At 48.2% G+C, this 27720-nt stretch overlaps 1 protein-coding gene across 2 annotated transcripts in view; it reads left to right on the forward strand.

The window, feature by feature from the left end:
- CABLES1 (Cdk5 and Abl enzyme substrate 1) overlaps positions 1-27720 on the forward strand; it is a 108596-nt gene that overhangs the window by 69133 nt on the left and 11743 nt on the right. Inside the window, exons 4-7 of one of the 2 annotated variants that reach the window (XM_053571680.1) lie at positions 734-811; positions 18301-18397; positions 19307-19463; positions 20542-20645. In XM_053571680.1, the coding sequence (XP_053427655.1) occupies positions 734-811; positions 18301-18397; positions 19307-19463; positions 20542-20645 (436 nt within the window). The remainder of the gene's footprint in view (positions 1-733; positions 812-18300; positions 18398-19306; positions 19464-20541; positions 20646-27720) is intronic. The other variant, XM_053571681.1, reaches the window with a different exon arrangement.

Below are 27720 nucleotides of genomic sequence, written 5' to 3' on the forward strand. Positions count from 1 at the left end.
TTTTTTAATCTCTCCACTCCTTTCTCCTCTTTTTTTTTTTTTTTTCATCAGCAATTGCCTTTGGCAAAAGTTATTCTCAGATGCCGGGATAAGTACTTCAGAGGGTTTTTGATTTTTTTTTAAATGTTTTTTTCAAGTGGGTTTTGATTGCATAAGAGCATCTTGTAGAACTGTTTCCAGTAGAGTCTTTCTAGCAGGAATGGAGGCTAAGACTGATTATGTAATTGTTCCCTTAATCTATTCTCAGAACCTAACATGTTGCCAGCAGATGAAAACCCTAACGATCATAATGGCGTCAGAGTGTCTTTCCTGCTCAGAGTTTCTGGCGCAAATGCCCTTGCATTGTTCACTGTAGAATAGAAATCAGCGGCTTAAATGTGGCATGACCATTTGCCCAGCCCCGGCCACCCCAGACTCTGCTCCTATCTGCTCCATCTTGCATGTGCAGCTCACAGTCAGCAACTCTCCCCAGAGAAAGGCTTCACGTACGCTCATTAGAGACCCTTGCTGGTGTCTCCCATGTTAATATTTGGATGAGGAGAGGCAGCCTACTTCTGCTGAGCTGAGGTTGCATTTTGCAAAGAGAGCAGAATACCATCTGTCAAAGGAGGTGGCGGGAGTGTGCAGATACTGCTTTGAATTCCCTGAATGCTTAATTGCTGTAGATTTTTTTTTAATTTGAGTCTTTGCATTTAGTTTGTTTGTTTGTTCTTTTTTTTTTTTCATTTTTTAGAATAGTCCTTATCAGTGGCAGAAGATCCTTCTGTAGTATATTTTCAGTGCTGCCGTACCGCGACAGTACCCAAGTCGGGTATGTATATACATGCATGCTTGTGGTTCTCTGGGGGCACGGTTGTCACCTCTGTGTGCGTAATGTGTGACCCTTTCCCTTTGGAACAACTTTGCCTTGCTTTGACTCTGCAAATTCAGTATTTGTAAATTTGAAGGGAAACAAAGCTGTTTTGCTTTCTTTTCGGCCAGAAAGCTTCCTTGTTCGTGTCCCTGTCCTATTGCCTGTTCTTTGTAAATGTGCATTTTGTGACCTTGTCCAATGTATAAGAATGTTACGGAACCCATCGCACTCCATGGGGCTGTGCCAACTTTCGGAAAGAAGGTAGGTCAGGAAGGAATCAGACCAAACCCCATGACCATCCCACCTCCTTGCGTCTCGATCTCAGGCTTGGGGTCAGACACTGGAGAGCTGGAGCTGGCACCCAGCGTGTGGCAAAGTCAAAAAGTGGTGCCAGGTTCAGATGCGTGTAACTGGCTGCAGGCCAGAGGACCGTGTCCTTCTCTAGTTCAACAAGCCCCTCCTTTTGGAAAAAGTAAGTATGGGGGCCCATCCTTGCAGAGCTGCCGCCACTCATCACCGTGCCTAAACCCTGTGCTCATTGGCCACCCGCTGCACCTCACTTCTCACCCTCCCGTCACCTCTGCACGTTCCCAGTGACTGTCACCAGGGTGCTGCTAGAGTCGAGGGTAGGACAGTTCACTGTGTAGGATGTCAAGAGCATCATGGAATGTTGCCTCTGGTCACTGTGACAGCCAAAGACTACAGACGTGTGACCAGTGTCCCCGAGGGAGGCAGTGTGGACCCTGGTTGGGTTCTGTGTGCTCATCTTCCACATTTCCGTGAGCTCTGCCCCGGACACGCCTGCTGGCTATGACCTGCTTTTTCCCCTGTAGAGCTGTCAGACTTATAGCCCGTTCGAGTCATCTCACTGTGGTCCTCATCTGTACTCTACACTCTCAGCTTGGTGGGGCAGAAAACAGCTCATCTTCACCCATGGAATCCTGACTCAGTCACTGATTAGACATGCACTTACAGAGCAATAATGATAGTGCTGTTTATTGAGCACACACTTTGTCCTTTATTATCATCTTACAACAAACTTGCAAATTGGGTGCTCTAGAAAAAGTAACAGCAAGTCCTATACTGACTCAGAGGTGGCTAGTGGGCTGCCCTGGAGAGCTGTTATGGGGAAGCTTGCTTTACCTGACCAACCTGCTGAGGCCCCGGGTCTGGCTCTGTGGGAAGAGCAGGCTCATTGTCTAGGGAAACTGGCTTGTACCAGCCCCTAGAGCTGATGCGTGACCCTAAGAAGCCAGTTCATTCATCTTACTGCAAGTCATGGCCTCAGTTCCCAGAATATTTGAGTGTGACTAGCCTGTGCACATACAGGCATCTGTATTCTCAGTAGAAAGCTCTGGGCCCACAAACAGGTCTTCTCTTGGACCTGGCTTGGATGGCACTGGTGCCAACCTCATTTCTTTGGGTTTCCCTGGCTGACATTCTGATTGGCACGTTCTTTCTTTAGCTATGTCCTGTGTGTTTATCGAGTGCCAGTTCTGGGACCAGGTACCCAGAACAAAGACAAAAGGAGGGACAGGGTTTCTGTCCTCCTAATTTACAGCTTAGCAGGGGAGACACATTGAAATGATACACATGATTAATTGCAAGTTTTAATAAATGCTAAAGACATCCATCCAGTCAGGTGACTGCTGAGTCTTCCCGGCCAAGGACTCATTCTGTTTCCTAAAGACAGTTTGGCTTCTCCACTTTTTTTTGAGACAGTCTTACTGTGTCGCCTTCGGTAGAGTGCTGTGGCATCACAGCTCACGGCAACCTCAAATTCCTGGGCCTAAGCAATTCTCTTGCCTCAGCTTCCCAAGTAGCTAGACTACAGGTGCCCGCCGCAATGCCCAGCTATTTTTTGGTTGCAGTGATCATTGTTGTTTAGCAGGCCCAGGCCAGACTCGTACCTGCCTGCTTTGGTGTACGTGGCTGGCACCCTTACTTACTGAGCTACGGGTGCATTTTTATCTTTGAAGTGTCCCTATTAGTTGCATTCCCAAAAGACTATCTTACTCCCAAGTTCCAGGGTCCCCTCACTGTAGCACCCAAGTGCTTATTTCTATTTTGTCAGATAAGATCACTGATCCTCAGGACTTAAAGTCTTAGACATCAACTTCAGGCCAGAATGGGAATTTGAACCCCAGTTTGTTTAGCTGTAAGTTTCTGCATGACCCATCCTAGCAGAGAGGCCAGACAAGTGCCCTGTTCATAGAGTCCTTGCTGTGAAATGGAGCTTTACTGGTGTCTGCTTCCCAGGAGTGAGTGGACCTGAGGTTCCCGGTGTGGCAGAGAGTAGGTACAGTCAGCTGAGCAAGGGCGCATATTTCTGAGAGCAAAAGAGGAGGGAGTCAGCATGAAGAACCTTGGAGAGACAGAGTTTTTTACGTGGCTAAATCACCTTCTTTGGACTTCCATTTGCATCTTTATAGACTGCAGAAGGCAAGTTACTGCCCCACATCATTAATTTGAAGATGATGGCATTTTCTGTACAGCCAACAGGAATGCATCTTCTCTTAAATTACCCAGATAGAGATCTCCCGAACTTTCTTCACTGGACATCCTTGTAGACATGTGTGGCCGGCCACACTTTTAAACCCCTCAGGGAAATGCTGGCTAGCATAGCCTTAGGAAAAGCTGTCTCTCTGGGCCTTTTCCTGCTACCAGGGGCCCCTCCTGGCTGCCAGCAGATCTGGCTCTTCCGTCTGTTGGCCCAGGATGGAGAAGCAAAATGAGCATGCAGGATGACTGGACGTCACCTTTGATATCCCAGACACGGGCAGGTTCAAAGCCACCACCGTCCGAATTTTGTAGATGAGGAAACCAAGGTGCAGAAAAGGTTCATTTTCTATAACAAAAACCATGATTTAATCCTTTATTAAAGCTAACAGAAAAGAACACGCCTGTTTCCACAGCACATTCTACTTAAGTCTTCCCATAAGAAATTGAGAGCATAATTCAAAATATTGTGATACAGCAGCAAGAGTAAGAAGCATTCTTTTTTTAATGAGCAAGCGTCCTATTTATAAAACCCCATTTATGATCATTATACGGGATTTTTTTAAACTAATTATTGGGAAACTGTGCAAATAAAAATATTCTAGTAAAATTTTACCAGTAAATATAATTTATACCTATAAACATTTTAAACTTCTTTGGGTTCTATATGTGTTAAAGAATGTCTTTCCATTGTGGAAAATTTCTGTGATGACTAGAATATAAGTCACAGAATTTCAGCAAAGGAAAAGCCTCCAGAGATCATGTGATTTTACCTTCCTGCCTGGCTTCTGAGGCGTTAAGGGGTGAAGCTCGCCCCAGTCCCTGTCCCCAGCAGCACTAGAGCTTAGGATCCTGGCCCCCTCAGCCTGCTGGTGCTGTAGTTTCCTATTCCTGGGTCTATGTTGGATTTATGCAGGTGGACCAGGCCGCACGTGCCTTATTATTCCAGAACACAACCCCCACCCCACCCCCAGTGAAGGGGTCAATGTACAGTTCCAACTTTATAAGAAAGTAAGCTCACAAGTTCATCTGCTGAGTACTTGAACTTCCCTCACATGGAAAGCATCTATCAGAGGAATCTGATCTTTCTGAGTTGTTTTCTGGCTTCTGCCCACATCTTGCCCTGCCTCCTGCCTCGGCCCTTAAATTTTGTTCTTGATTTTAACTTGAACACTGATCTTGGTTCCTAACATCAGTTGACTGAAATAGACCAATCTTAGGAGAGGTTTCACTGTCCATTTATTCATTTGTTTATATATTAGGTTGTTTGTTCTGCCCCCGTGGATGCCAGGTCCTGCTAGGGGAGCAGGGGTGCGTTAGCCATGGAAGACAGCGAGGCGCTGTGGGGAGGCACTGGAGAGCATTCAGACTGCCCATGAATCCTGGTCAGCACCCAACCTTATAGTAAATCTGAAGTCTTAAGTAAAAGCAATAGTGCCTGTTTACAGCGTCCCTTCACCCCTACCCCTCCAAGTACCTCGCCATCCTGGCACACCGCTAGCGTAGACACTTAGGTGCTACCCCTGTACAGCAGCATAAAGTCACTCCAAGTCTTCTGGGCACCTACTATGTGCCAGGCACTGTCCAAGGCAGTGAAGATACAATGAAGGAAGAGAAAAGGTCTCTTTTCCTCCTGGAGCCTGCTTTGTGGATCCTCTTTCTCAGTGGGAGACAGACAAAAGCGAGTAAAGAAACTGACCATGAACATGGGAAGCAGGTGAGTGAGTCCTAAGCAGTGTGCAGTGAATTCAGACAGGGACTGGGGACGTGCCCCGGAGAAGGTGGTTCTTCAGCTGGACTTGAGAGTGTGAGGCCTGAGAGACGCGGAGGAGGACACTCTTTCCTCAGTGTTGACCTCTCAGAATGACGATGTTTGCTGTTCGTCAACTCCTGGGCGGGACCTTCCCTGTTGAGAGATTTGGTGAAGCACTGTTCAGGCTGGGTCCCTTTTCTTTACTGACACAGTGTATCCAATCCTGCATAGTGCAGGGGAAGAAGGACAGCTGGGGACACAGTGAGTTCTAGGAGACCAGGCCTTGGAGTGTCATGGACTGTCACGGGCCCGTCACTCAGCCCTCCTGAGTCCCAGTTCCCTCATCTGTAAAATGGGGATGTTTAACTAGACTCTCCAAAGATCCCGCATGCTCCAGTGGGGTTCTCATTCTTGTTAACGCTGCTGATGCGGAAGTGGTAAGCCTTGTTGAACAAGGGACTTAGAAATGAGACATGCTGTTCACGCTCCCCATTGTCAGCGGCCAGCAGCTTCTAGAGCTCACACCTGAATAATCAGTTTTTAAAAATTTGAAATTTTTCAAAAATATGCAGATCTGGTCCTTTACTACAATTGTATTAGTTGCCTTCTTTTCCGGTGCGGGCCATAAGGACAGAGGCTTTACTTACCCTGGGCTTGACAACAATGGGAAATGTTTGGGGTTATTTTACATGCCTCCAGGATTATACTATACTGACAATAGAATCATTCCCAAAGTGATCTCTGGAGCTGCTACTTTAAGGAGGCTGCCTAGTTATTTAAAAACTGCCACAGTCTTCTAACTGCTCTCCCCGCCTATGGTTTATAGGTATAGATGTTTGGAAAAAGCATATTTCCACTTAGCTGGGAGTGTGGTCAAATATTTGTGCAGATGTAATCAGTTAGCAGTTTATCTTCCCAGCAGCCCCCTACAGTTGATGCCAGTATTATCATCTTACCTGGGGAGGCTGGGGCTGGGAGAGGCCTAACACTGCCCCGGGGTGGGAGGTGAGGGCAGGCAGTGTGGCTGCAGCTCTGCTGTGCGAAGTTCACTGCTGGAGGCCAGCTCAGCCCGCAGAGGCTGGCCTGAGAGTGCCCAGTGTTTTCCCTTCGCGATCACCCCCTGAGGGCCAGTCTGGCTGGCTGACGACCAGTGATGGGCAGCTCTGGCTGACTGGTGTGCACCCTGGTGACAGTGGAGCTGTTGGACATATGTGTGCCATACGAAGGCCACTTCTGGGGACCCCAGGGGCAGAGCTGCTGGCTGGTGGCATTCAGAAGGTGTAATGGTTGCTGGTTTACCCTGTAGATATTGATGCTCCCAGGGCAAACCCCAAGCATCTCTGGATGGAGTCTTGAGTGAAAAATAATCTACACATTTTCCCCTCTGAGTGTTGTCTCTAGCAAGGCATGTGCAGAGTGGGGACCTAGACACTCTCAAGGTGCCTGTGTGCTATTGGTGCATTGGCTGCCCACGGAGGTGTTGGGGTTTACTGGCTCCAAGCCCTGACCTGCTGCCTACAGGGGTCTTCCCAGCATCTTCCCACACTGCCCAGCTCTCTCCCTCACACCACCAGGAAGCGAGGTAGGGACCGGTAAAGGTCTTTCTCATGTCTGAGCACTATGCATGAAAACTTGAGAAAGGAGCAAAACAGCCACGTTAGAGAATCACCGGTCACAGAGGCAGACATGGCTTCATTTCACAACAAGATTTGTGGCAGTACTTTGGAAAATACTGAACTTTCTTAGCTGCTCATAAGATATTGATTTACAGTTTGCTTGCCCATGACACTTTGGGAAATCATCTGTTAAAATGTAAAATGAGATGCTTCTAATAACTGTCCTTTATTCTGTCCCTTGACTGTAGGAATTCAAAGTCTTGCCTATAGCATGGACGCCTGGTGGCCCTTAGGGACATAGAGGACTGGAGCACAGGGTAGTATATTCTCAGTGTCTTGAGTTGCAGGCGCAGGGTCCTCTCTGGTGGTTGGAGTGGGGCCGTGGCTTTTAGATAACTCGTGGAATCTCCAGGACAGAGAAACCAGCAGACACACAGAACCATCCACACTTTCTCCTGTGCAAACACTGCCATGGGGCCCCGCTCCCAGCTGGCTGGACGTTCTCATCTCCCCAGGGATATTCGCTTCCACCTCCAGGCTTCTCCTTTTCAGAGCCAGACCCCCGGGGGAACCCTTGCTGGGTATTATGAGCTAGTCTGTGGTCTCTGCCACGATAGTTCATCAAAGAATCTACCTGCCCCCAAACCAGTTCTGAGAAGGCCACCGCAGAACCCAAACCAAGGAGAACTCAAGGCCCTGATCCAGCCTCAGCCCAGCAGGGAGCCCTCAAGACAGATTCCAACCAGTCCCCATAGATGTCCACACGGACTTCTGAACTTTGGGGTCTCCAATTCAGCTGTGCACAGCGGGCAGCACCACCTGTCCCACTGCCCGTGCTCTGGGCCTGAGGCCCCTGCTCTGCCTGCCCAGTGCTGTGCCTCAACAGCCCCGTGACCTCTGACCGCAGCTCAGATCTGTGATTTCTTCACCATTGAGGAAAACTGGGCCAAAATCAGACACAGAGCACTGTGCTCCTGGTGGCTCCACTCTTGTCCTTTTTCTTATTCGAGGCTCAGCCCCCCCCCCAATAAAGTCTCCTTTGTGACATAACAGTGACAGAGCCCTTTAGGCTGTGACCTCAGCTCTTCTCTTCAACTCCAGCTCCCAGCAGAGCTCCTCAGGGCCCTGCTTTTCTCCAAATGGTTCTGTCATACCCACAGTGAAAGTATCTTAAGCCTAAATGATGAAAGGGTGTCAAGCCACACCTAGACTCAGACCAAAGCCCAGCTGGTCCCCCTGCCCAGCCTCACTGGCCAAGTGATTCTCCCTCACAGGGTGCACAGCTGGTCCCCTGCCTGGCCTCACTGGCCAGGTAACGCCCTCTCACTGGGTGCACAGCTGGTCCCCTGCCTGGCCTCGCTGGCCAGGTAACACCCTCTCACTGGGTGCACAGCTGGTCCCCTGCCTGGCCTCGCTGGCCAGGTAACACCCTCTCACTGGGTGCAGAGCTGCTCCCCTGCCTGGCCTCGCTGGCCAGGTAACGCCCTCTCACTGGGTGCACAGCTGGTCCCCTGACTGACCTCACTGGCCAGGTAACGCCCTCTCACTGGGTGCACAGCTGGTCCCCTGCCTGGCCTCGCTGGCCAGGTAACGCCCTCTCACTGGGTGCACAGCTGGTCCCCTGCCTGGCCTCACTGGCCAGGTAACGCCCTCTCACTGGGTGCACAGCTGGTCGCCCTGCCTGGCCTCACTGGGTGCACAGCTGGTGTAGCTCTCATGCGGCTTTGCTAACAAATCACACACGCTGTGCACCTTCAGAACCGTTCACGGACACTTGCACCCTGAATGTTAAGCCCAAGAATGCCAGGAGCTTTCACCAAGGTCACACCTGGCTCTGCAATCTTTGCCTGAGCCCCTTTGGTGTCTGGCCTGCTTACCTAGTCTCTGTAAGAGACTTTAGACTTGTCCAAACCAGCAGCATGTGACCCAGATGTAAAGAACACAGCCCTGTTCTGAGCAGAACAATTCATGACTTTCCTTTTATGTGTACTGCTTTTGCTTATTGGGATTGAATCAAGCCCAGAGTAAGAAGAGGGTAGTTTTCCCAGGCGTGGTTCTGTGGAGAGTGAGGAGCTCTGCCCTTTCCCTGGAGTGCTGCTCTGTCTGGGGTGAACTGACACCCTGCCTCAGTCCTCACTGCTGGGCCCTGGCTGTCGAGCCCAGCACAGCCACCTGTATAGGTGCATGTGGGTGGGAAGTGGCAGGATATACTGGCAGGCTCAGATTGAAGACTGGCTGTGGGCTGCGCTTCTTTCAAATATCAGCCATTGAGACCGGAGCCCCACTAATCATTACCAAGGATCATAACAGCAGGCCTACGGGCTGAGCTCAGTGAACCAAAATTACTTCCAAGGACACAGAAGCCCTTCCTGGACATACAGGCACATCTCCTTCCACTTCTTCAGGTGTTCCGTGCTAATTCCTTAAAGCATTCTTAAAGGGGAAGATGATTCAGGCAAGTCGGTTCAGTTGAGCTCAGTGATGAGAAGCATTGAGAGATAGAAGAAATTTGGCCATCTGTTGGTTTCAACCATTTTATTTTTAAGCTGCAGAAGCCATTCTTTCAACTCAGGTGTACCCAGAACCCTAATAAATAAAATAGCTAACCACAGAACTATCCACCTCCCCTCATGCCTTACATCCCTTACAGGGAAAACCACATACCTGACATCCAGCCTTGCCCTCACAACAGTGGGCATCTGAGGCTGTAGAGGTAATATGGCCTGGGAACCAGCTGGTGGTCAGGCAGAGTCACCAGTCCTGGCAAATTAACTAGTCTTGCTGATCTCAGGTTCACTCTTCTGTTAAGATAAAATTGACCACAAGGTCAACTTCAGAGAGTTCTGTTTGACTCATGAAAACTGAGCACCCTGCCAGGAAGTACTAGATACCCATTCAGTGTTAGCTGCAGTCCCATTGTCTGGTCATAGAGCTATTTTACTGCTTTTTCTAGATGTGCTCCAACATAGCCCATCCTCATCTGGTTCATGATGAGTCTGCCAGCAGTACAGTCCTACAAATGCAATGAATTCATCTTCGGATCTGCTTCTGTTAGATTTTTTGTTTTCCAGTTGTACATGCTGCTTAAAGAAAATTTGAAAAATAAAAGATAAAAATTACTGAGCCTCACTTCCTAAACAAAGCAAGTCTTAACATTTTGGTCTACTTCCTTCTAGTCTTTTTTTTTTCCCCCCTTATATTCTTCTTTGGAAGGTGAGGAGATGGTTGTTTTGCTTTGATCTTTCTTCCCAAATCCTACCTTTCAAAACAAGCTAGTAGAAGCCTGTTACAGAGAAGAGGAACAGATGTTGCCCATCTTTTCCACTGTAACTGTAACATCAAACCTTCCCATAGCTGTAAACACCCTTCTCAGATGAAGCTTGTAAATCATGCTATTTTCTGGGAAGAGTCCCAGCCTTAAACCAGCTTCTCTTTCCTTAGCTCACAGTTGCCAAGGCCAGCCTGAATCTTTTTGCCTTTTATCCACATTAGTCACGGCCTTGTCTTTTCTAGTGTGGATTTGCGGTTTGGCTTGGTGACCCTCCACTCACTAGGCAAGTTGCAAGCAACTTTCTCGAATCTCCTAAATAGGTGGAGCCCACTTAGTAACCAGTTTGTCTAACACCTCGACCTGAGACCCCGCTCCAGCCCCTACCCCGTTCTCCTGTGCCACCAGCATGGGACCAGCCATGGAAAACCTGGGAGCTGCAAAGGAATTTGTGGATTTAGATGTCGAGAGAAGGAACAAATTGTAGAAAACAGGAATAGCTTAGGGGAAAGGATCTCAGAGTTCTACGAAGGAAAGGAGGGTCAGAGAAGAAGGTGGAATGATGCAAACTTGACCTTTACCCTGTTGCTTAGGGTCAGCCCCAGCCAAACCAGGAAACCAAGAGAGAGATTCCACTTCCTCCTGTTTCTCTGCCCTCTTATACCCTCTGACCTTTTGCTCCTATAACCCAAGCTCTTGTTTCTGCTTTTGGGCTGCTTCGGTTACGTTATAGGCTGAAAGAGCCTTGTATGGGCTCGTCTCCACTTATAACATTGCATAAATGGCAGTTGAGTTCTGAGCTTCAGACTGCCAGCTCAGGAACCTGCTAAGCACAGCCCACTGGTGAGTGAGGGCTGCAGGCATTGTATTAAGGGCTAGTCCCCTGATTGTCCCTGCGCCTAAGGGAATTGGCACCAGCAACTGAATATTCTTGATTTCCTGAAATAGGCACACAGGTAGGTTATTTCTGTCTATATGGATCTAACCAGAAGAAAGTAGAAAGTAACATAGTTAAGTCGTGTTTGGGGGTTATGTGAAATAGCCAAACTACATGATTCCAGCAACAACCTCTTGTGATGTAGGCACAGACCATTCAGGTGACCCCACTGGGTGGAGTGGCCTCGCTGGGTTAGCTTCCTAGAGCATGGCTTCCAGTGGAGTGCAAGGTGTCTCTGGGGGTGTGTTTTTAAGTTGTCAACAGCTTCCACGTGGTGTTTCTGTGGGCATTTTGGCATTTGGGGCATTCAGATGAAGTCATCCGCTTGAGTCCATTTCCTGAGTGTTGATCATTTTGTGACACAGTGGAACAGCGACTATCTTCTATTCTTAGAGCTTTTGAGCCTAAATGCCCCTTCCTCCCCACCCACTTTTCCCCAGAAAATGTTCGTTGTGGAAAATTACACTTTCACAAATTGTGATTCTTTCCTCACACCAAGAGTATTCCCACACAGAGACGATTCTGGAATGATCTCATGGATGAATCATGCCATTATCCGGCTGTTTATAGGAGCTGCCTTTAGACAAAGATTTTGGTGTAAGCTACATTAAGACCCCTTCATTGTATGCCAGTTGCCCCTGGTGGGGCGGGGACAGTGGCTATTGATGAAGTGCTGAGTGTGAGAGACAAAGGACTCATAGACTAAAAGCTGCTTTTGATTTAACTTGCCTCCTGTCATGTGGGCCTTGTTCACTGACACCGGAGGTGTAACGTTCTGCTCGGCTGAAGCAAGCCGACCCCACCCAGGATGGCAGCTGCCCTGTGTCTGAAGAGGTCACAAATGGGACTTCTCAAGCTGAGATAAAGGCTTATGTCTTGGAGTTCTTGTGGATGGGTAATCTCTTAATTAAAATTAGTACACGAGGGGTATTTCCTTTCCTAATCCAGCTTTCAGGCTTTGCTTTCTGTGCAGGAAATCTCTTATCTCTTTATTCTTTGGGAAGGGCCTAGAAATCCTGTTAATATTTAATTGGCTTGTAAATGATTTACACATCAAAGCGTTCAACCTATTGTTGTCCTTTAAAAAGCAAGTGCCCAGTACAGCTCCTGGCTGGCATTCCAAGGTCTTAAGCCGAGAGCACCATCAGAGAAATGACCCTGGACCGAAGTCGGTACAGCCCCATCTTGGGAGCAGAGAGACCGGGGACCTTGTTTATTGCATCACACACACTTTTTCCATCTACTTCTCAGGTCTTAAGTATGTCAGTCTTACGTGGACATGTTTTTCACAGTAATACCCATTCATCATGCTCTTGAGGGACGCACCATGGCTTGCCTGAGCATCTCATTATGTAATAGGGAATCCTGTTTTCCCATTGAGATCCTTCCCATTGCGTTATGGCTCAGTGGGCAGCTGCCTGGTGAACCACAGGAGAGGAAACTAAAAGGCATTTTACAAACAATGAAATCCAGAGTTGGCCATTTTATGGTTAATAGTGACCTAGGTAATCCCCTAGATATCTAGATTGGCCATCTGCTGTGATCAGATGACTCCACGACTACCAACATCTGCTTATACTGGGGAAGCCAAAACTAAGACGGGGTCCAGGGGGTTTCCAGCCATGAAGGTATGGGCTTTCAAGGAAGGCCGTGTGAAGTAAATTCCAGTGCTGTCCTGTGAAACATACGTTTATACCCCGCCAAATGAACCAACTGTTGTTCTTCTCCTTGCTTGGCTGTCACCCCAAATGCACTTTGATCACCTGTTTTAATCCCCCCCCACCTCCTTTGACTTCCCCCTACCCCTTTCCCCACCCCCATGGGTCAGTTCCAAACCTTAGCCTTTGTTTAAAAAACAAAAAAACCAACTTGCAATCAGAGTGAGCTTGTTGCCTGCAGCCTCTGCAGAAGTGACCAAGCCTGCCTAGACTGAGAAATCAGCTCTTGTAAGTACACAGGTCTAAGTTGCACTTATTCATCCTGGGACAGAAGGAATCAGAACCTCGTGTTGTCCGAGGTTCCTTGCCAGTGGTCCAGTTAGGGTGTCTGCAGAAATGAGATCATTTCCTATAACCTGACTAAGCTGGTACAGCAGTTAAGTCCTAATACATGCAGTTTGGACAATATCCATGTATGGTATTTGAACTTGCCTCTGTTTCACTTTTAAAAGGAGATACAATATAAATAAATTAATTTGAACTCTAGATGTATCTGAGAAAAACAATAATCTTCTAGGCTTTACAAAGAAATTGAAAAGTCCAACTTCAGTTTGCTTTTAATTACTTTCAGCTGCAGTTCTCCATTCCCCAGCTCTGTCTTCTGGTGCTGGAGGGTTAATGCTGGCATTGGAGCCAAACAGATATTTCTATTTTTATATACCATTTTAATGAGAATTCAGAACAATGATGTTAGAAGGAAAACATGAAGATTTTATGACTATTCCCCTGAGACTTCTACTTAATTCTTTTTCACTGGCGTTTTTTTAAAAGATTCTTTTTGGATGACTTTACACCATTCACAGTTCCTTTCTGCAGGCGACTCCAGTCTTGTGGGCTTCTGGAAGGTTAGGAGAGCAGAGGCTTTGGGTTCTTGCCTGGCACTCACACAGGGTCTGAGCAGTTACCTGGTCTGCAGTAGTAGATGGTACGATGTGACGTTGCTGTTTATGTAGGTCAGATACCACCAAAGAATGGCAATTTCATGTGATTCAGCTTAATATCAGGAAGTTTCAGTGACATTTATCAGAGCACTTAGCTGAAAAAAATAAATCAACCCAGAGATGTTTGTCAGCCCTCTTGTGAAAGATGTAATTTTCAGAACCTGAGAGTCTTAATATGTACAAATGCAAAAGCTGTGAAAAGAAGCTGTCATTGTTAGAAATGGCTTGAATGAGACGTGCTTCGTTTTCTGTGGACAGGTGGCTAAGCCTGCATCTGTGTACTCCACCACGCACACACAGAATGGCAGCCCCCAAGTTAGTGACAACCTCTCCCAGAACCTGAGGGAGGAAAAAGTACAGAAAAGGGTGCCCTCGGCTGCCAGGGAGCAGTCAGAGCAGTTAAGTTTTGATGTGTGAATACAGTGGAAATGAGGAGCTTCAGTGTGCAAGAAATACCTCATTTATGCCAGCTACCAGGGCTCAGGCCTGTAATCCTAGCACTCTAGGAGGCAGAGTGGGTAGATTGCTTGAGCTCAGGAGTTCAAGACCAGCTTGAGCAAGAGCGAGACCCCATCTCTACTAATAATAGAAAAACTATAAAAAAGAAAAAGAAAAAATGAAAAAAAAAAGCCAGGCACAGTGGCTCACGCTTGTTATCCCAGCACTCTGGGAGGCTGAGGTGGGAGCCTAAGCTTATGAGTTCAAGACAGCCTGAGCCAGAGTGATCCATCTTAAAAAAAAAAAAAAAAAAAGGAAAAACTAGCTGAATGTGGTGGACACCTGTAGTCCCAGGAACTCAGGAGCCTGAGGCAGAAGGGTCGTCTAAGCCCAAAAGTTTGAGGTTGCTGCGAGCTATGAAGCACTCTACCCAGGGCGACAGAGTGAGACTCTGACTCAAAAAACAAACAAAAAACCTCACTTCTTTTAACTCACTGCTAGTCCCCTTTCTACAAGGCTGAAGGGGAATTCAGACTCAGTTACCCCTGGGTATCTTCCTCCCCCTCACCAGAATTATGTGAAGAAGGGCCTGGGGTCTCTTGTAATGCCTGAGGTTTGGGGTCGTATGCTGGTTATTGTTCCTCAGTGGGCACTGCCAGAAACCGTTGCTCCTGCCCCCGTGACCCTTCCAGGCAAAAAGCTCTGCTGCTCTCTGCCACCTATGGAATGTGAACTTTTATTGTGGCTGGGAGCAGATAGGGTGCAGGGCATCAGTCCCCTTTGATCACGGACCCCATGGATGTCACTTGCCTCCCCACTGAGGGTCATCCTGCGACACTTCTCCATCTGCAGGGCCCAGAGGTCATGGGCAGCAAAGTGGCCGGGCCACTCTGGAGAAAAAAACTAAGAGACCAGACCCAAGCCATTAGCTGCACATGGCTCTGTTACCTTGTCATAGGAAGTTCCAAATTAATGGCAGCCAAAGTCCTGCCAAGGAAGCATTGGCACACTGTTGACCAGCACTTTTATGCAGAAGCTATCCCATGTCACCAAGTTTTACACCAGTGACATGATCAAGAATGCTTTTACAATATTGTATGTTGCCCTGTGTTTTAAAAATTGCAGTAGCTAATAGAAGTGCAAATACAAGTTAACTCCTGATCGATCGGCAACATTTGGGTGTGAAAACACGAGTTTACTCATGACCTGTCAACAGTGTGTGAAGAAGACGCTTTAGTCTGGTACACTAGCCACATGAGGTTTACTAAAATTGAGTAAGATGAAAAATTCTGTTCCTGAGTTAGCTGGGCGTGTTTTAACCGCTCCAGTGTCACATGTGGCCACTGTGTAGGATAGGGCTGGTAAGGGTATCTTGGTCTTTGCACGAAGTTCTGTGGCGGGGTGCTGGTCTGTAGTGAGACGTGTGTGTCTCCAGGAGCAGTTGAGGGTGGACCCAATAGCGTGGCCTTAGCGATTTAGAAAGCAGCCTGATGTAAGTGGAAAGCCAGTGCAAAGTGTTACCTGAGTAGGTCACATTAACTCTCAAGAGATGGCTTCCCTGGGTTCAGGGGAACCTTGCCTGGCCCTTTTCCCCTTCCGTGTGCTCCCAGGCATAGCTCAGGCACATGGGTCTAAGAACCCCTGTGTCTTTATATTGGGTTTATCTCATGGAGAGGAATGTTGGATTTTATATGAGCACATAAAGTATGTTTTTCTTTAGGGCAATGGTTCTCGGCCTGTGAGTCGTGACCCACAGGAATGGAACTGTATTAAAGGGCCACGGCATTAGGAAGGTTGAGAACCACTGCTTTAGGGCTTCATTTCCTTGGGGAAAGCACCAGGAAGAGGGGTGGTGGGCAGAGGCAGGGCTGGTTTGGTTCTTTTAGTCCGCCGCTAGTCTCCTTTCTGCAACCATGTTGTGATGTGCTCACTTCACGGCAGGCACACAGCTGGCCAGGGCAGGGCTGCCCCAGGGAAGCCGTGAGCCTGAGAGCAGACGGAAGACAGATGAAAACGGTGGAAGACACCCACATTCCATGCGGTCTATAGAAACCAATACCTGCAGGGCAGCAGAGAGCCTGACTACCTCTGCTCAGTAAATATTTCCTTGGGCATCTTTACATGTCAGACTCCGTGCAGACAGGATGCCGAAGTAGAAGGGGACTGTGCTCCTGCCTGCAGCCGGCTCTCCATCTGGGAGCGCTCTTAACACAGCCTTAGTTTCATACTCCTCATTTCATTTCTCTTGGCCTTCTCACCCCATGAAGATAGTCCCTGCTTTTTATTAATTTCAGCCGTAAATAACATCTCCATCTGGCAAAGTGGAAACATGGGGAAAATTGTTTGGGAGTTAGGAATTTGGGGAATGCTTTTGCTGGGTTTGGCTTTGGGGAAGCAGGAAGTCCGTAGAACTAAGCTGTAACAAGTCCTTGAGTGAGAGGAAAGATGCTGCTGTTTTTGTCACCGCTCACCTCCTGTCCGGCCTGTGGTCAGGGCCCCTGACTTCCCACCCACCACAAGCATTCTTTGCCCTGTCGCCTTGTTCAAGGTTTTGTTTTATAGACATTTCCCCGCGTTAGTGGGCTGATGGCATTCTTCTCCTCCATCCTAAATTGCTTGAAGAAGTCTGAGAATGGTCCTGGTAACTGGTGGAGCAGTAGAGTAGATTGGCTTGTGGGTGTGAACAGAGGGTTGGTCATTGGCTTTATTTCTGCATAACTTTGGTGTTGATTCCAAAAGGGGCTCCGGAGATGTTCTGAGTAGGGCACTCCCATGGCCCCCCAAGGAGAATGGACACTTGATGCAGAAGGTCTTGGGTATTTATTTTGAAAAACTGTCAGTAATCGAGCTCCATATCACAGGTAGGATAAGGGAGCCAGTTCATCCATGGAATGCCCACACACTGGAATGCTGGCCTGACGGAGCAAGAATCCCTGTTTTCCTTCCCTTTTGGGGTGGCTTTCTTTTCTCTTTCCTCCCCACTTACCAGGCTCACTCTCTCCCCCTCTCTCTTTTTCCCTGGTTACCTTTGTCCAGGAGCATCTTGCCTTCACCTTGTATTTGTCCTTGCCTAGGTTGTAGGAGACGACCTCTGGACATGGTGCCTCTGCCCAGGCCATACCACACATCAGCTATCAGTCCGAGAGTGGCTTTCACTAATAAGCACTGGGTAGCTTTCACTAATAAGCACTGGGTATCACAGAGACAAAAGCTGAAAGACAGTCATTCCCAAAGGTGGCTGCAACTTAGAATCCCCTGGGGAGCATCTGAAATTCCTGATGCCCAGGTTGCCTCCTATGCTGACCGAATCAGAATGTCTGGGGGCAGGAGCCAGATGGCCATTTGTCAGAGATCCCCAGGTAATTCTAATAAAGCAGCAGCATTTAAGAATTTCTGCAAGGGCAGGGTGTGGTCCTGGAGCAATGTGAGCAGTTACCCCTGAGCAGTCAGTGTGTCCACCTGTCTTGCATCGCCAAGGCAAAGTGACATACTACAAAGAGCATTGGATGCAAAACCAGGCTCTCTAACCTGCTGCGCTGGTGACCTCAGAAAGCTGTTTACCTGCTCTGGGCCTCAGTTTCTTCCTCTGTAAAATAGGGTCATAACCTTACTACCTTTCTTCCAAGACCATCTTAACCAAAGAGATGATGTGGAAATGGCCAAGTGCCATATAAATGCTTATTGTTGCTGGAGATTATTATTTTATAAAAAGATACTTGTTTTCCAGCTGGGCTGGCAAGGTAACAGGGGTGTGACTATCACATTATATTCCTCATTCCCCACAATAAACCTGATAGCTGTCTAGAACAAGAATTTTTTTTTATTAAATCATAGCTCTGTACATTAATGCAAGTGTGGGGTACAATGTGCTGCTTATTTCTCCCTTCTAAGAAAGGGGAACGGCAAGGAGATAAGGTCTCACCTGGCGTGAGAAGAACCCGGTGGCCACAGCCCCTGAGAACTATTGCTCTACAGTGCTCGGGGACCGTCCTGGCTTCTTAGTTCTCACTGGCCACCTGTAGGAAGGGGCACCTGTAAACCATGGGCTTTCTCTTCAGGCTTTCAGTTCAGCTGAGTTTCATTTATGTCACAAAGCAGAACTGCCCACAGAGCCCCCCTGGCAAGCCCTCGAGGGGGGGACAGAGGGCTCCCTCCTACCAGGGCCCACACGGTCATTTTTGTCAGTGTCACTGTGCTAGCTCGTGCGTGTAGTAAGCATCATCGTGGCTCTTTGGAGTGCACACAGAAGCATTCTTTCCTCTGGCTTGTCCTTCTAGGGATTTGAAGTTGGATGGAGGGAGACAGTCAGCTGGCGCCGTGAGCTTGAAAGAGATCATTGGTCTGGAAGGTGTGGAGCTGGGTGCTGACGGGAAGGTAAGGCTGCCTGGCATCCGGTCTGGGCAGGGTCCCGGGCATGTGGTGCCAGCCGCCCCAGCTTCCATGGCAGCATGATTCAGTGACAGTGTCAGGGGGTGTTTCTCTGCCAGTGCTGTTTACAACTGAATGAGCTGTACTTCTGAGCAGTCAGTATGTCCACCCGTCTCACACACACACAGACACACACACACGTGTTCCAGGGTGGAGTGATGGGTGATTTGAATATCCATTAACTATCGGTGTCAGCAAACAACATTTAGACTATTCAAAGGTGTTTTACCTTCCCATGGTCCTGAGAAGCTAAGAGTCACTCAGCCTGACACAGTGACCACTGAGCTACAGCCATAGGAGTGTCCATTCCTTTCATCCACATGCAGTCATCTTCTGGGCTGAAGTCTCAGGAGTGAAAGGCTGAAAGGTGAACTTGACCTTTTCGTGCTGGGTCCACATAAAACTTGCTTATGGCAAGGATGCAAGTGTTTCTTAGAGAAACTGTCCCAGGATGGTTCACTTGCAGGTGAGGCTCCTGGGATTACGAATGCTTCCCCTACCCTCTCCCAGAGCAGCTGGTCCCTCTGCACCTGAGTGATCATCTTTGCGCTCAGGGTGTAGAGAAGGTCTGTGTGCTTTGTCAGATACATTCATATTTCTGCCACGACACAGGAATAGTCAGACAAAGTGGGGTAAATGAAAACTGCACCTAGCCCAAAGTCAGCTCAGGCTAGAAGTCAGCACAGAGGAGTGCCAAAACCCATGTCATTTTTCAGATCTCGTTGGATTTTAAAATTGCAAATGTGAGAACATGGACCTGAACTTGGGGAGGCAACTTTTGCTTGATCAGAATGCAGACCTAGCATCGCCTGGGATTAATCACTGGCCTGTTTTTGTCTCCACCTTTTACTTTAGACTGTTTCCTATACCCAATTTCTGTTACCCACAAATGCCTTTGGAGCCCGGAGAAATACCATAGACTCCACCTCCTCCTTCTCCCAGTTCCGTAACCTGAGCCACCGCAGCCTCTCCACAGGCCGGGGGAGCAGCACCCAGGGGAGCCTCGACACAGGTAACCTCAGCCCGCTGGGTCCAGGGTCCAGGGAGTTCGTGGCGGGAGGTGCTCCCGTGCACCGTGTGCCTTGGTCTCCCTGTGGCACCGCCTGGAGGACAGGTTCCTGCAGGCCACGTGACTCTCAGGAACGCCTGATCTCCAGCCCCCGGGCTCTCAGCCAGGCCCCAGGTGATCTCTCTGATCAGAAGCCTCCATTGCTGACTGCCTGAGTTTCCACACAGAGAAGTGCCCAGGCTGTCTGCACCAAGCAGAGGTGGCTGGATTTTCCAGCTTTTCTGTGGCCTCAGCTTCTCTTCTCAGCCAACCGTGACCTGGTTCTGGCCTGCATTTTCTTAGTGCTTTCAAGTTTGACTTTTGTGGTTTTTTTTTTTAAATATTCGGGCCCTGAAGTTCAGGATCAGTGTGAGAGTTTCTTTGCGATTACCATAGCAGGTGAGCTGAGTTGGCGGCTGAAGGGAGACTTGTGTGCTTGTAGCAAGCTCCCCCTGTATAAACCCTTGTAAGAATCATACAAGGGAGAATGCTTTTGATGAAGCTGTCCTGGTTCCACTCTCAGAGAAATTCAGGTGAATGTGAAGTTCCCTAGGTTGACCCGAGTGCTGAGTTCTGAAGCCCCGTCCTAAGGTCTGGCCACCTCTGGTCATTCCAGCTGTGTGCCTTGGTGGCCGCTCTGATTTATGTTCATATCAGTAGCCTGCCTGGAAGCATCCGCACCAAGCAGGTCGTGCTTCTCAGATGGCACCACTTGACTCTGCTGACTTGGTCTGCAGCCTTAGAAAAGGAGCCTCTGAGGGGCTGCATGCTGCAAATGCTTTCTGCATTCTGCGTGCCATATGAAGCAGGAAATTAATACATAAATTCTCTGAAAAGGTAAAAGGTGTCAGAAAGTCAAGAATTTGTCAAACCCTTTTGAGGGGGGCTGTACATGTCCTTGGCGTGCAGAGACGTGTACCAAAAGTCAGCAAGCAGTGACGCTTGGACCCAGCCCTTCTTCAGTCTAACTTGGCATCCTCCCAACTGCCTCTGCTTTGGAGGGTGCAGGGCCCCTAATTATCGTTTTACATGTGATCTTCAGGTAGTGACCTGGGAGACTTTATGGACTATGACCCAAATCTCTTGGACGACCCCCAGTGGCCTTGCGGAAAGCACAAACGCGTTCTGATCTTTCCTTCATACATGGTGAGTAGCTGCGGATGCTCATCTCGCCTGCTCCTTCAGCAGGGCTCGGAGGTGGCTTGCTTGCACTCACAGGACAGGCGGGGCTTGGGCAAAGACTGCTTTGCCTAGCGGACCTTCCTGAGGCATTACCAGTACATTGCTTCTGGAAGGCCCGGTACCCAGAGTTCTGCTGGTCACCTGGGCCAATACCCAAAGTTCTGCTGACTTTCTGGGCACTGGGAAAGTCTGGGTTGCTGGTTATCTATGAAGTCACCAGCTCAGGTTGGGGGAGACCCTCACCTCTGAGGGGGCATGTACAAGGTCAGATGTTCACAGCCCCCACCGGGGGATGACCAGGCACATCCCCAGTGGGGAGTGCTGAGTTCAAGTCCAGCTCTGTCTGGAGCTCCATGGTGATGTGGGCCGCCGTGTGCGTTCTGAGCAAACATTTGGCACCAGACTCAGGATGACAGAATTATCTCTTGGGAAAGTGAAAGTAGGACACTGTGGGTGTTAAATTCAAACCCTTTCTCTGCTGGGTTTTTTGTTGTTGTTGTTGTTGTTTTTAATGGACTCTTCCTGTTTTTCCCTTTGTGTAATTTTGGTTTCTGCTTTTGGCTGACCACCATTTCCCACCATTGTGGGCTGCTATTTCTCCAGACACCAAAGGGGCCTGCTGCGGGGTCCCACGTACATTCTTTGGGCAGACTTGCCCTACCTAACTCAGGGTCAAGAAGAGTCCCAGCTGCTGCAACAGGAGGGGCGAGCCAGGCTTTCACAGGAAACTGATTGCCCAGCGTCAGGTGGGAGGGCTCTAACCCAGAACATCCCCACTGCCTCCTGGCTTCCTGTATCCTGGCCCATAGCCAGGCTCAGTGGAGCAGCACAGCCAAGCACTTCCTCCCTGGTTCCCTCCCTCCTGTACTCCCAGCGGTGCTATTCTCAGGAGCCCTGGCCTTAGGAGTAAGACTGAGAGCCCTTTTTCTCTTCCAAGCTCTTGTGTCTGCAATAGCTTGTGTGGGAACCAACTCCACGTAGTCAGAGGGCACCCAGCTCTTCAGTCAGCTCAGCACTCTTATCTGTCTGTCAGGGAAGCACCAGGCAGAACATGGGCCTTCACCACTTGCTTCCAGCACGTATTCTCTTGTGATCAGGCAGGCAGTCCAGAGGTCATCCTCATGTGACACTTTGAGTTGGAATACACTTAGTCCCTCGAGAATGCCTTTGACTCACAGTTAGTTTAAAGTTGCCCTATCCCCCATCCAATGTCCCCCACCTTCCAACACAGAAAGTGAAACCACAGCCATCAGGAGTTACTTTTTTCCCATTCTGTGACCTGTTCATATTTTAAAAACCAGGATGTATTCATCTTCCCCAGAAGTTGGCCCATAGTAAGTGTTCAATCAGTGACGTGAATCATTGCCCTCATTGTAAGGAGGGAGCGGCTGCGAGGCTGTCAGGTATAAGGATGAGGATTCTTGATATGGTTCGCTGTTTTGTGTATTAGAATTCACTTGATTAAGTAACTTGGGCAGGAAACTGTAGCTTGGGGAGTCTAAGACAGGCTCTCGCAGCTGACGGATGGGAAATGGGGGACCCAGGTGGAACCCCTGGCTCAGGGCTCTTTGTACTTGGCCTGGTAGTCACTGAAGCAGAAATTCCAGCCTGAGGGTGGGACATGAAGCGATTCTTCAGGCCACCAGGCTTAACAGATTTGGAGGTAACTGAGAGAACAAGAGGGCAAGCTACTTCGGATAGACACGGGGTGGCAAGAGCTCTCCTACAGATGCCTCACACTTCGTGATAAGGGTCAGGCTGGTGCCACCTCTGATTTTTTTTCCTGGAGTGATTTCACTGTGAGCTTGGAGGTTCTGGGCTGCGGTGTTTGTGTGTGTGCCCGTGCACACTTATAATTCTTCCTCCTTGGACCGTGTGCTAGGAGACTTGCCAAGTCAGCACATGTGTCTGCCCCTCCTCATTTTATGTTCCCAAGCGGATCATTCTTCATTTCACCGTGCTGGCTCTGCAGTCTGTGCTTCCAGGAATAGACCACGTCTCAGAGAATAAAATTGCTCAGGAACTGCATTTTCCTGGTCAGCTCCATGAGCCCTGCATCTGCTATTCTGGCCACAGTTGTTGGTACTTTGATAAAATTCACTTTTCAGCATCTTCATCTAAGTCAGTGTTTTTCAACCTTTTTTATCCTCCGGCGCACTTGAACCTATAGTTAAACTTCCACAGCACACTTAAATTACGTTGATCCAAAAAAAGGGTACAAGAAAGAATATACTTACTGTGCCTTGAACTTCTCTCTAAAATAATGTAAGTAATGATCTTTAAAAGTTTTTGTGGCATACCTAAGATCCTCTTACGGCACCCCAGTTGAAAATCATTGCTCTAAGTTACTGACAGTACTTTCATTGTGTGTGGCAAGGGGCCTCAACCCAGCTGCCCAGAGATTTCCTTCCTAAAAGCAGTCATGGGTTATAGGGCTATTCCTCTGGCATTGGCATCGAAATTATAGGAAAAAAAGCGGGGTGAGGGGTCGTTTTGTCTATTTGCATTATTTCTGTGTGTTGGGGACCAAGTATAGAGGAGGCCCATTCAACAAATACTGATTGAGGTCTTCTCTACGCCGGATTAGGTGCTTTCTTACCCAGCAGAGAACCAACCAGCCACAGATCCATTCTCCTCAACCTTAGATAGAGAGTGGGGAGGTCTGGTAGGAGATGACTGGTGGGAGGACCGGAGGTGGGCTCCAGGAGGTAGGTCTCGAGGAAGGTGGCCCTGTAGAATGCACCGAAGGCGAGTATCCAGGGGTGAGAGGTGGTTCTTAGTAGGGAAAGCCCGTGTGGGAAAACTCTGAATGTGAGAGAGAGAGATTAGGCATAAAACCGATACTTCCTTTTTGAGACAGTCTTCCTCTGTCACCCTGGGCAGAGTACTGTGGCGTCATAGCTCTCAGCAACCTCAAACTCTTGGACTTAAGTGATTCTCTCGTCTCAGCCTCCTGAGGAGCTGGGACTACAGGCACCCGCCACAACACCCAGCTATTTTTTTCTATTAGTAGTAGAGATAGGATCTCACTCTTGCTCTGGCTGGTTTCAAACTCCTGCTCAGGCTATCCATCACCCACAGCCTTCCAGAGTGCTGGGATTACAGGCGTGAGCCACCATGCTTGACTCAAAACTGGTATTTATAACAGTAAAAGTCCTTGCCCTCCCCTCTACACACACACAGAGGTAGGGAGGTCAAGCATACACAACGCTGGCCCTGACAGACCCTTCCTCCCCACTAACTTGGGCCCAGGCACAGGGAGCTACACCTGAAATAGTACCTGGGCTCCTAAGTGGATGGTGAGTGCTGCGGGATTATTTGAGTCAGGTTGTTGAAAGCCCTGTTTGAGACCTGGGTCAGCTCGTCTCCTTGTGAGTGGCAGGGTACACCTCCCCTCCACTTCCCGCAGGTAGACAGCAGGCCTATGGATCTGGGCCCTGCCCTTCATGGGCTGGTTGAATGTGCAACACTGCCCACCCCCTAAATAGTGTCCCTAGGTACAGACCCTGGTCCCCCCGTAGCAGTACAATTAGGCCAGGCCATTGGAAGCACCAGCCTAAGACCGTGCAAGTGTTGTCCAGTTTGGGAATGTCCCATCTATGGAATTTCAGGCTCTAAGGTGTCTGTGGAGCCTCTGCAGACTCAAGCAACCCTTGAAGTAATGAGCTAATCCTTTTGCCCATTGGATGATGCTGTAGCATATATTACAGCAATATATTACATATATTGGTAATAATTTAAGAGGTCAATCAAGTTGGTGAACTCATCCTAGAAAAAAGTGTTACATACCTCCTTACTGAATATCATCACTGTAGTCACCTTCACCTCAAAGTACCCTCCTTGGGAACCTGCGCACCCTTCAAAGCACCTTTGCTAGGATGGGTTTGGTTTGCAAACTTAATTGTCCGACCTCATATGTTCACTCAGATGCTCCTGTTTTATATTTTTATTCAGAATTAATATGAAGGTACAAATGATTAGGTTACGCTGTATTTCGAAGGTAAAGTTCAAGTTGTAGTTGAGTCCTTCATCGAGGGGTACTACCCTCACACTGTGCCCATCAGGTGAGAGCTCATCACTCCCTCCACCTCCCCTTCCCCTTCCCCTCCCCCAGCCTTGAATATACTTGTGTTACTCTCTCATACGGGCATGTAGTTATTTTTCTATTGGTTTCATATTGGTATTGAGTACATTGGATACTTGCATTGCCATTCTTAGGATACTTTATTATAAAGAAGAATGACATGTACCTGTTTTAAGTGTATGGTTCCATGAATTCTGTGACCACCCCTCTGATCCAGACCGAGAGCATTTCTGGCCCTGCAGAAAGTCCCTCCTGTCCACTCACCTTCCCTTCCTTTTCCCACAAAGGCAACTGCTCTTCTGACTTGTGTCACCACATTAATTTCACCTATTCTGGAACATCACGTGCTTGGGATCACCCCGTAGGTACTTTTTTTTTTTTTTGGTCCATCTTCTTTCATATAACTTAATACCTGAAAGATTCCCCTGGGTTAAGTATGTCCATAGTTTTTTGGATTTTTCTCTTAATTGCTGTGTGTGTGGTGTAGGATACTACAGTTTACCTTTCTCCTGTGGATAGACATTGGGATGTTTCCAGTGTAGGGATATTAAGAATTCTGCTGCTATGAGCGTTCTTGTATGTATCTTTTTGTGGGCATACGTTTGCATTTCTTTTTTTTTTTTGAGACAGAGCCTCAAGCTGTGACCCTGGGTAGAGTGCTGTGGCATTACAGCTCACAGCAACCTCCAGTTCCTGGGCTCAAGCGATTCTCCTGACTCCGCCTCCCAAGTAGCTGGGACTACAGGCATTCACCACAACGCCCAGCTATTTTTTTGGTTGCAGCCGCCATTGTTTGGCGGACCCGGGCTGGATTCGAACCTGCCAGCTTAGGTGTATGTGGCCGGCACCTTAGCTACTTGAGCCACAGGCGCCAAGCCCAGGGGCAGGATTTCTGGGTCACAGCATAGGTGATATTAAACAGCCAGGATGCATTTCAATATGTATTTTCTTTAGCATTTGTTCTAAGTATAATATAAAAAGGCCACTCGTTGCCGCAGGTAGAACATGCCTTAAAGTTGGTGAGCTCCCAGGTGAAGCCTGTCATTTACAAAGCGCCTGGGGCACCCTTTCAAACTTGCCTGACATCCATACTTGTATTTTTTTAACTTTGATCCCTACAAGTCACTCCTCCTATGACCCACTGAAGGGGCAATGGTGAGCTTTTGAATTAAAAAAAAAAAAAGAAAATCCTGAGGCAGGTGTGCAAACCAAATTGCATCTGCCCTATGGTTTGGTCTTCGGTTTCTAGACTGTGACCACAGAACATGAGAAAGTTGGCTGCGTGCAAGGTCTTGTAGGGCATTAGCTTAATGAAGGTGTGTCTCAGTGCGGTGAGGGAGGGCGGACGCTTCTGGCTCTTTGCCTGGTTGGCATATAATTAAAGTTTCACGAGAGTGGTTATTTATCATGAGAACGCAGCAGCTCAGGTCGGTAGTGAGTTTTGGGTGCCCCTCTTCTGGGTGTGGAAAGCAATTAGGGAGAGAAAGTGAGTGAGCTGAGACAAAGTCAACGAAATTAACATTATGTGAAAGGATTTCTGGATCCTTTTTCTTTATGAGGAAGAAATCCCTCTTACCCCTGCTTTGACATCAGAAAGAAAACCTGTGATAGCTATAGGAGTGTAAATCTCAACGAAAATCTCTTGGCTTGATATCCCTGATAAAGTGCCCATTCTTTTATTTATTTAATATCAAAATCTAAGTGCTCAGAGAAAGCTCTCCCTCCAGCCGCGAATCTCCCCAGTGCTGTAGGAATATATCTTAGAACTTTTCAGTACACTGTGAGAGGCTGAGCAGTGGGAAATAATTGACCCAATAAAAGTGTGTGAGTGTGTGTGTGTGTCCTCATTAAAAGTTGCCTTGATAGGGCAGCACCAGTAGCTCAAAGGAGTAGGGCACCGGCCCCCTATCCCGGAGGTGGTAAGTTCAAACCTGGCCCCAGCCAAAAAAAAAAAAAAAGTTGCCTCGATGGCTTACCTGTCTTCAGGGTGGGTTGCTGGGACGCGAAAGCAGAATAAGCCCCAGCCCCTCCCTCACAAGGCCCCTTCCGGAGCAGCCCTCGGGTGTCAGGGTTCACAGGCGTATTGGATTCGGGGAGGGCCTCTATAAGAAACGTAATGCAGCCTTACAGAATCGCAATCTGGGCCACCCTGAGGCTTAAGGGGCTCCCTCAAGTGCACAGGCCTGGACAGTAGCTAACGGGCAGGGTCTTTGAGGCCTGCCAGCTTCGGGTGTTGAGTATTAAAGTCAAATGGCTTCAATGTCTGTGCTGGTTGAGGGGAGGGAAGGGTGTTTTGGGCATGGATTTTTTTTTTCCTTATAGCAGGATTATATGCAACTCACATACCATACAGTTGACATTTTTCAGACTTCTTTTACAATTTGTGGTTTTCAGTATATTCATAAGGTTATGTGTCCATTGCCACAGTCAATTTTAGAACATTGTCATCCCCCAAAGAAGCCCCCAGGCCTTCAGCTGTTCCCCTTAACCCCGTGCCGCCTAAGCCCTGGGCAGCCTGATTTCTGCCTTTATGGATATGCCAGTCTGGGTGTTTTATATCAGGGGAGTCTTATAGTCTATGGTCTTTTGTGTCTGGATTTTTAAACTTAGCATAACATTTTCAAGGTTCATCCATCTTGTAACATGTAGTGTTTTTTAAAACCATTTTTTGCTTATAAAAATAATAGAAAATGAAATACGACCTCGACGTTTTACCCAGAGTGTTGGCAGCATCTACTGTCTTCCCATGTATTGGTCTTGGATTTGTGATAATTATTTCACAAACTTGAATGTGACAGTCCATGTAAGGTTTAGCTCATGTTCTATGGCCACCGTGTAAGAAGTTTACATTTAAAAGTGTACCCACATACTCTCTGGGTGCGTGTGAACCTGGAGCCACATTCATCCAGTGTCATCTCAAGTGGGTAGAGATACTGCTTCAGAAATCCTATAGCA

Source organism: Nycticebus coucang, chromosome 19 (assembly GCF_027406575.1).
Source record: "Nycticebus coucang isolate mNycCou1 chromosome 19, mNycCou1.pri, whole genome shotgun sequence".
NCBI lineage: Eukaryota > Metazoa > Chordata > Mammalia > Primates > Lorisidae > Nycticebus > Nycticebus coucang.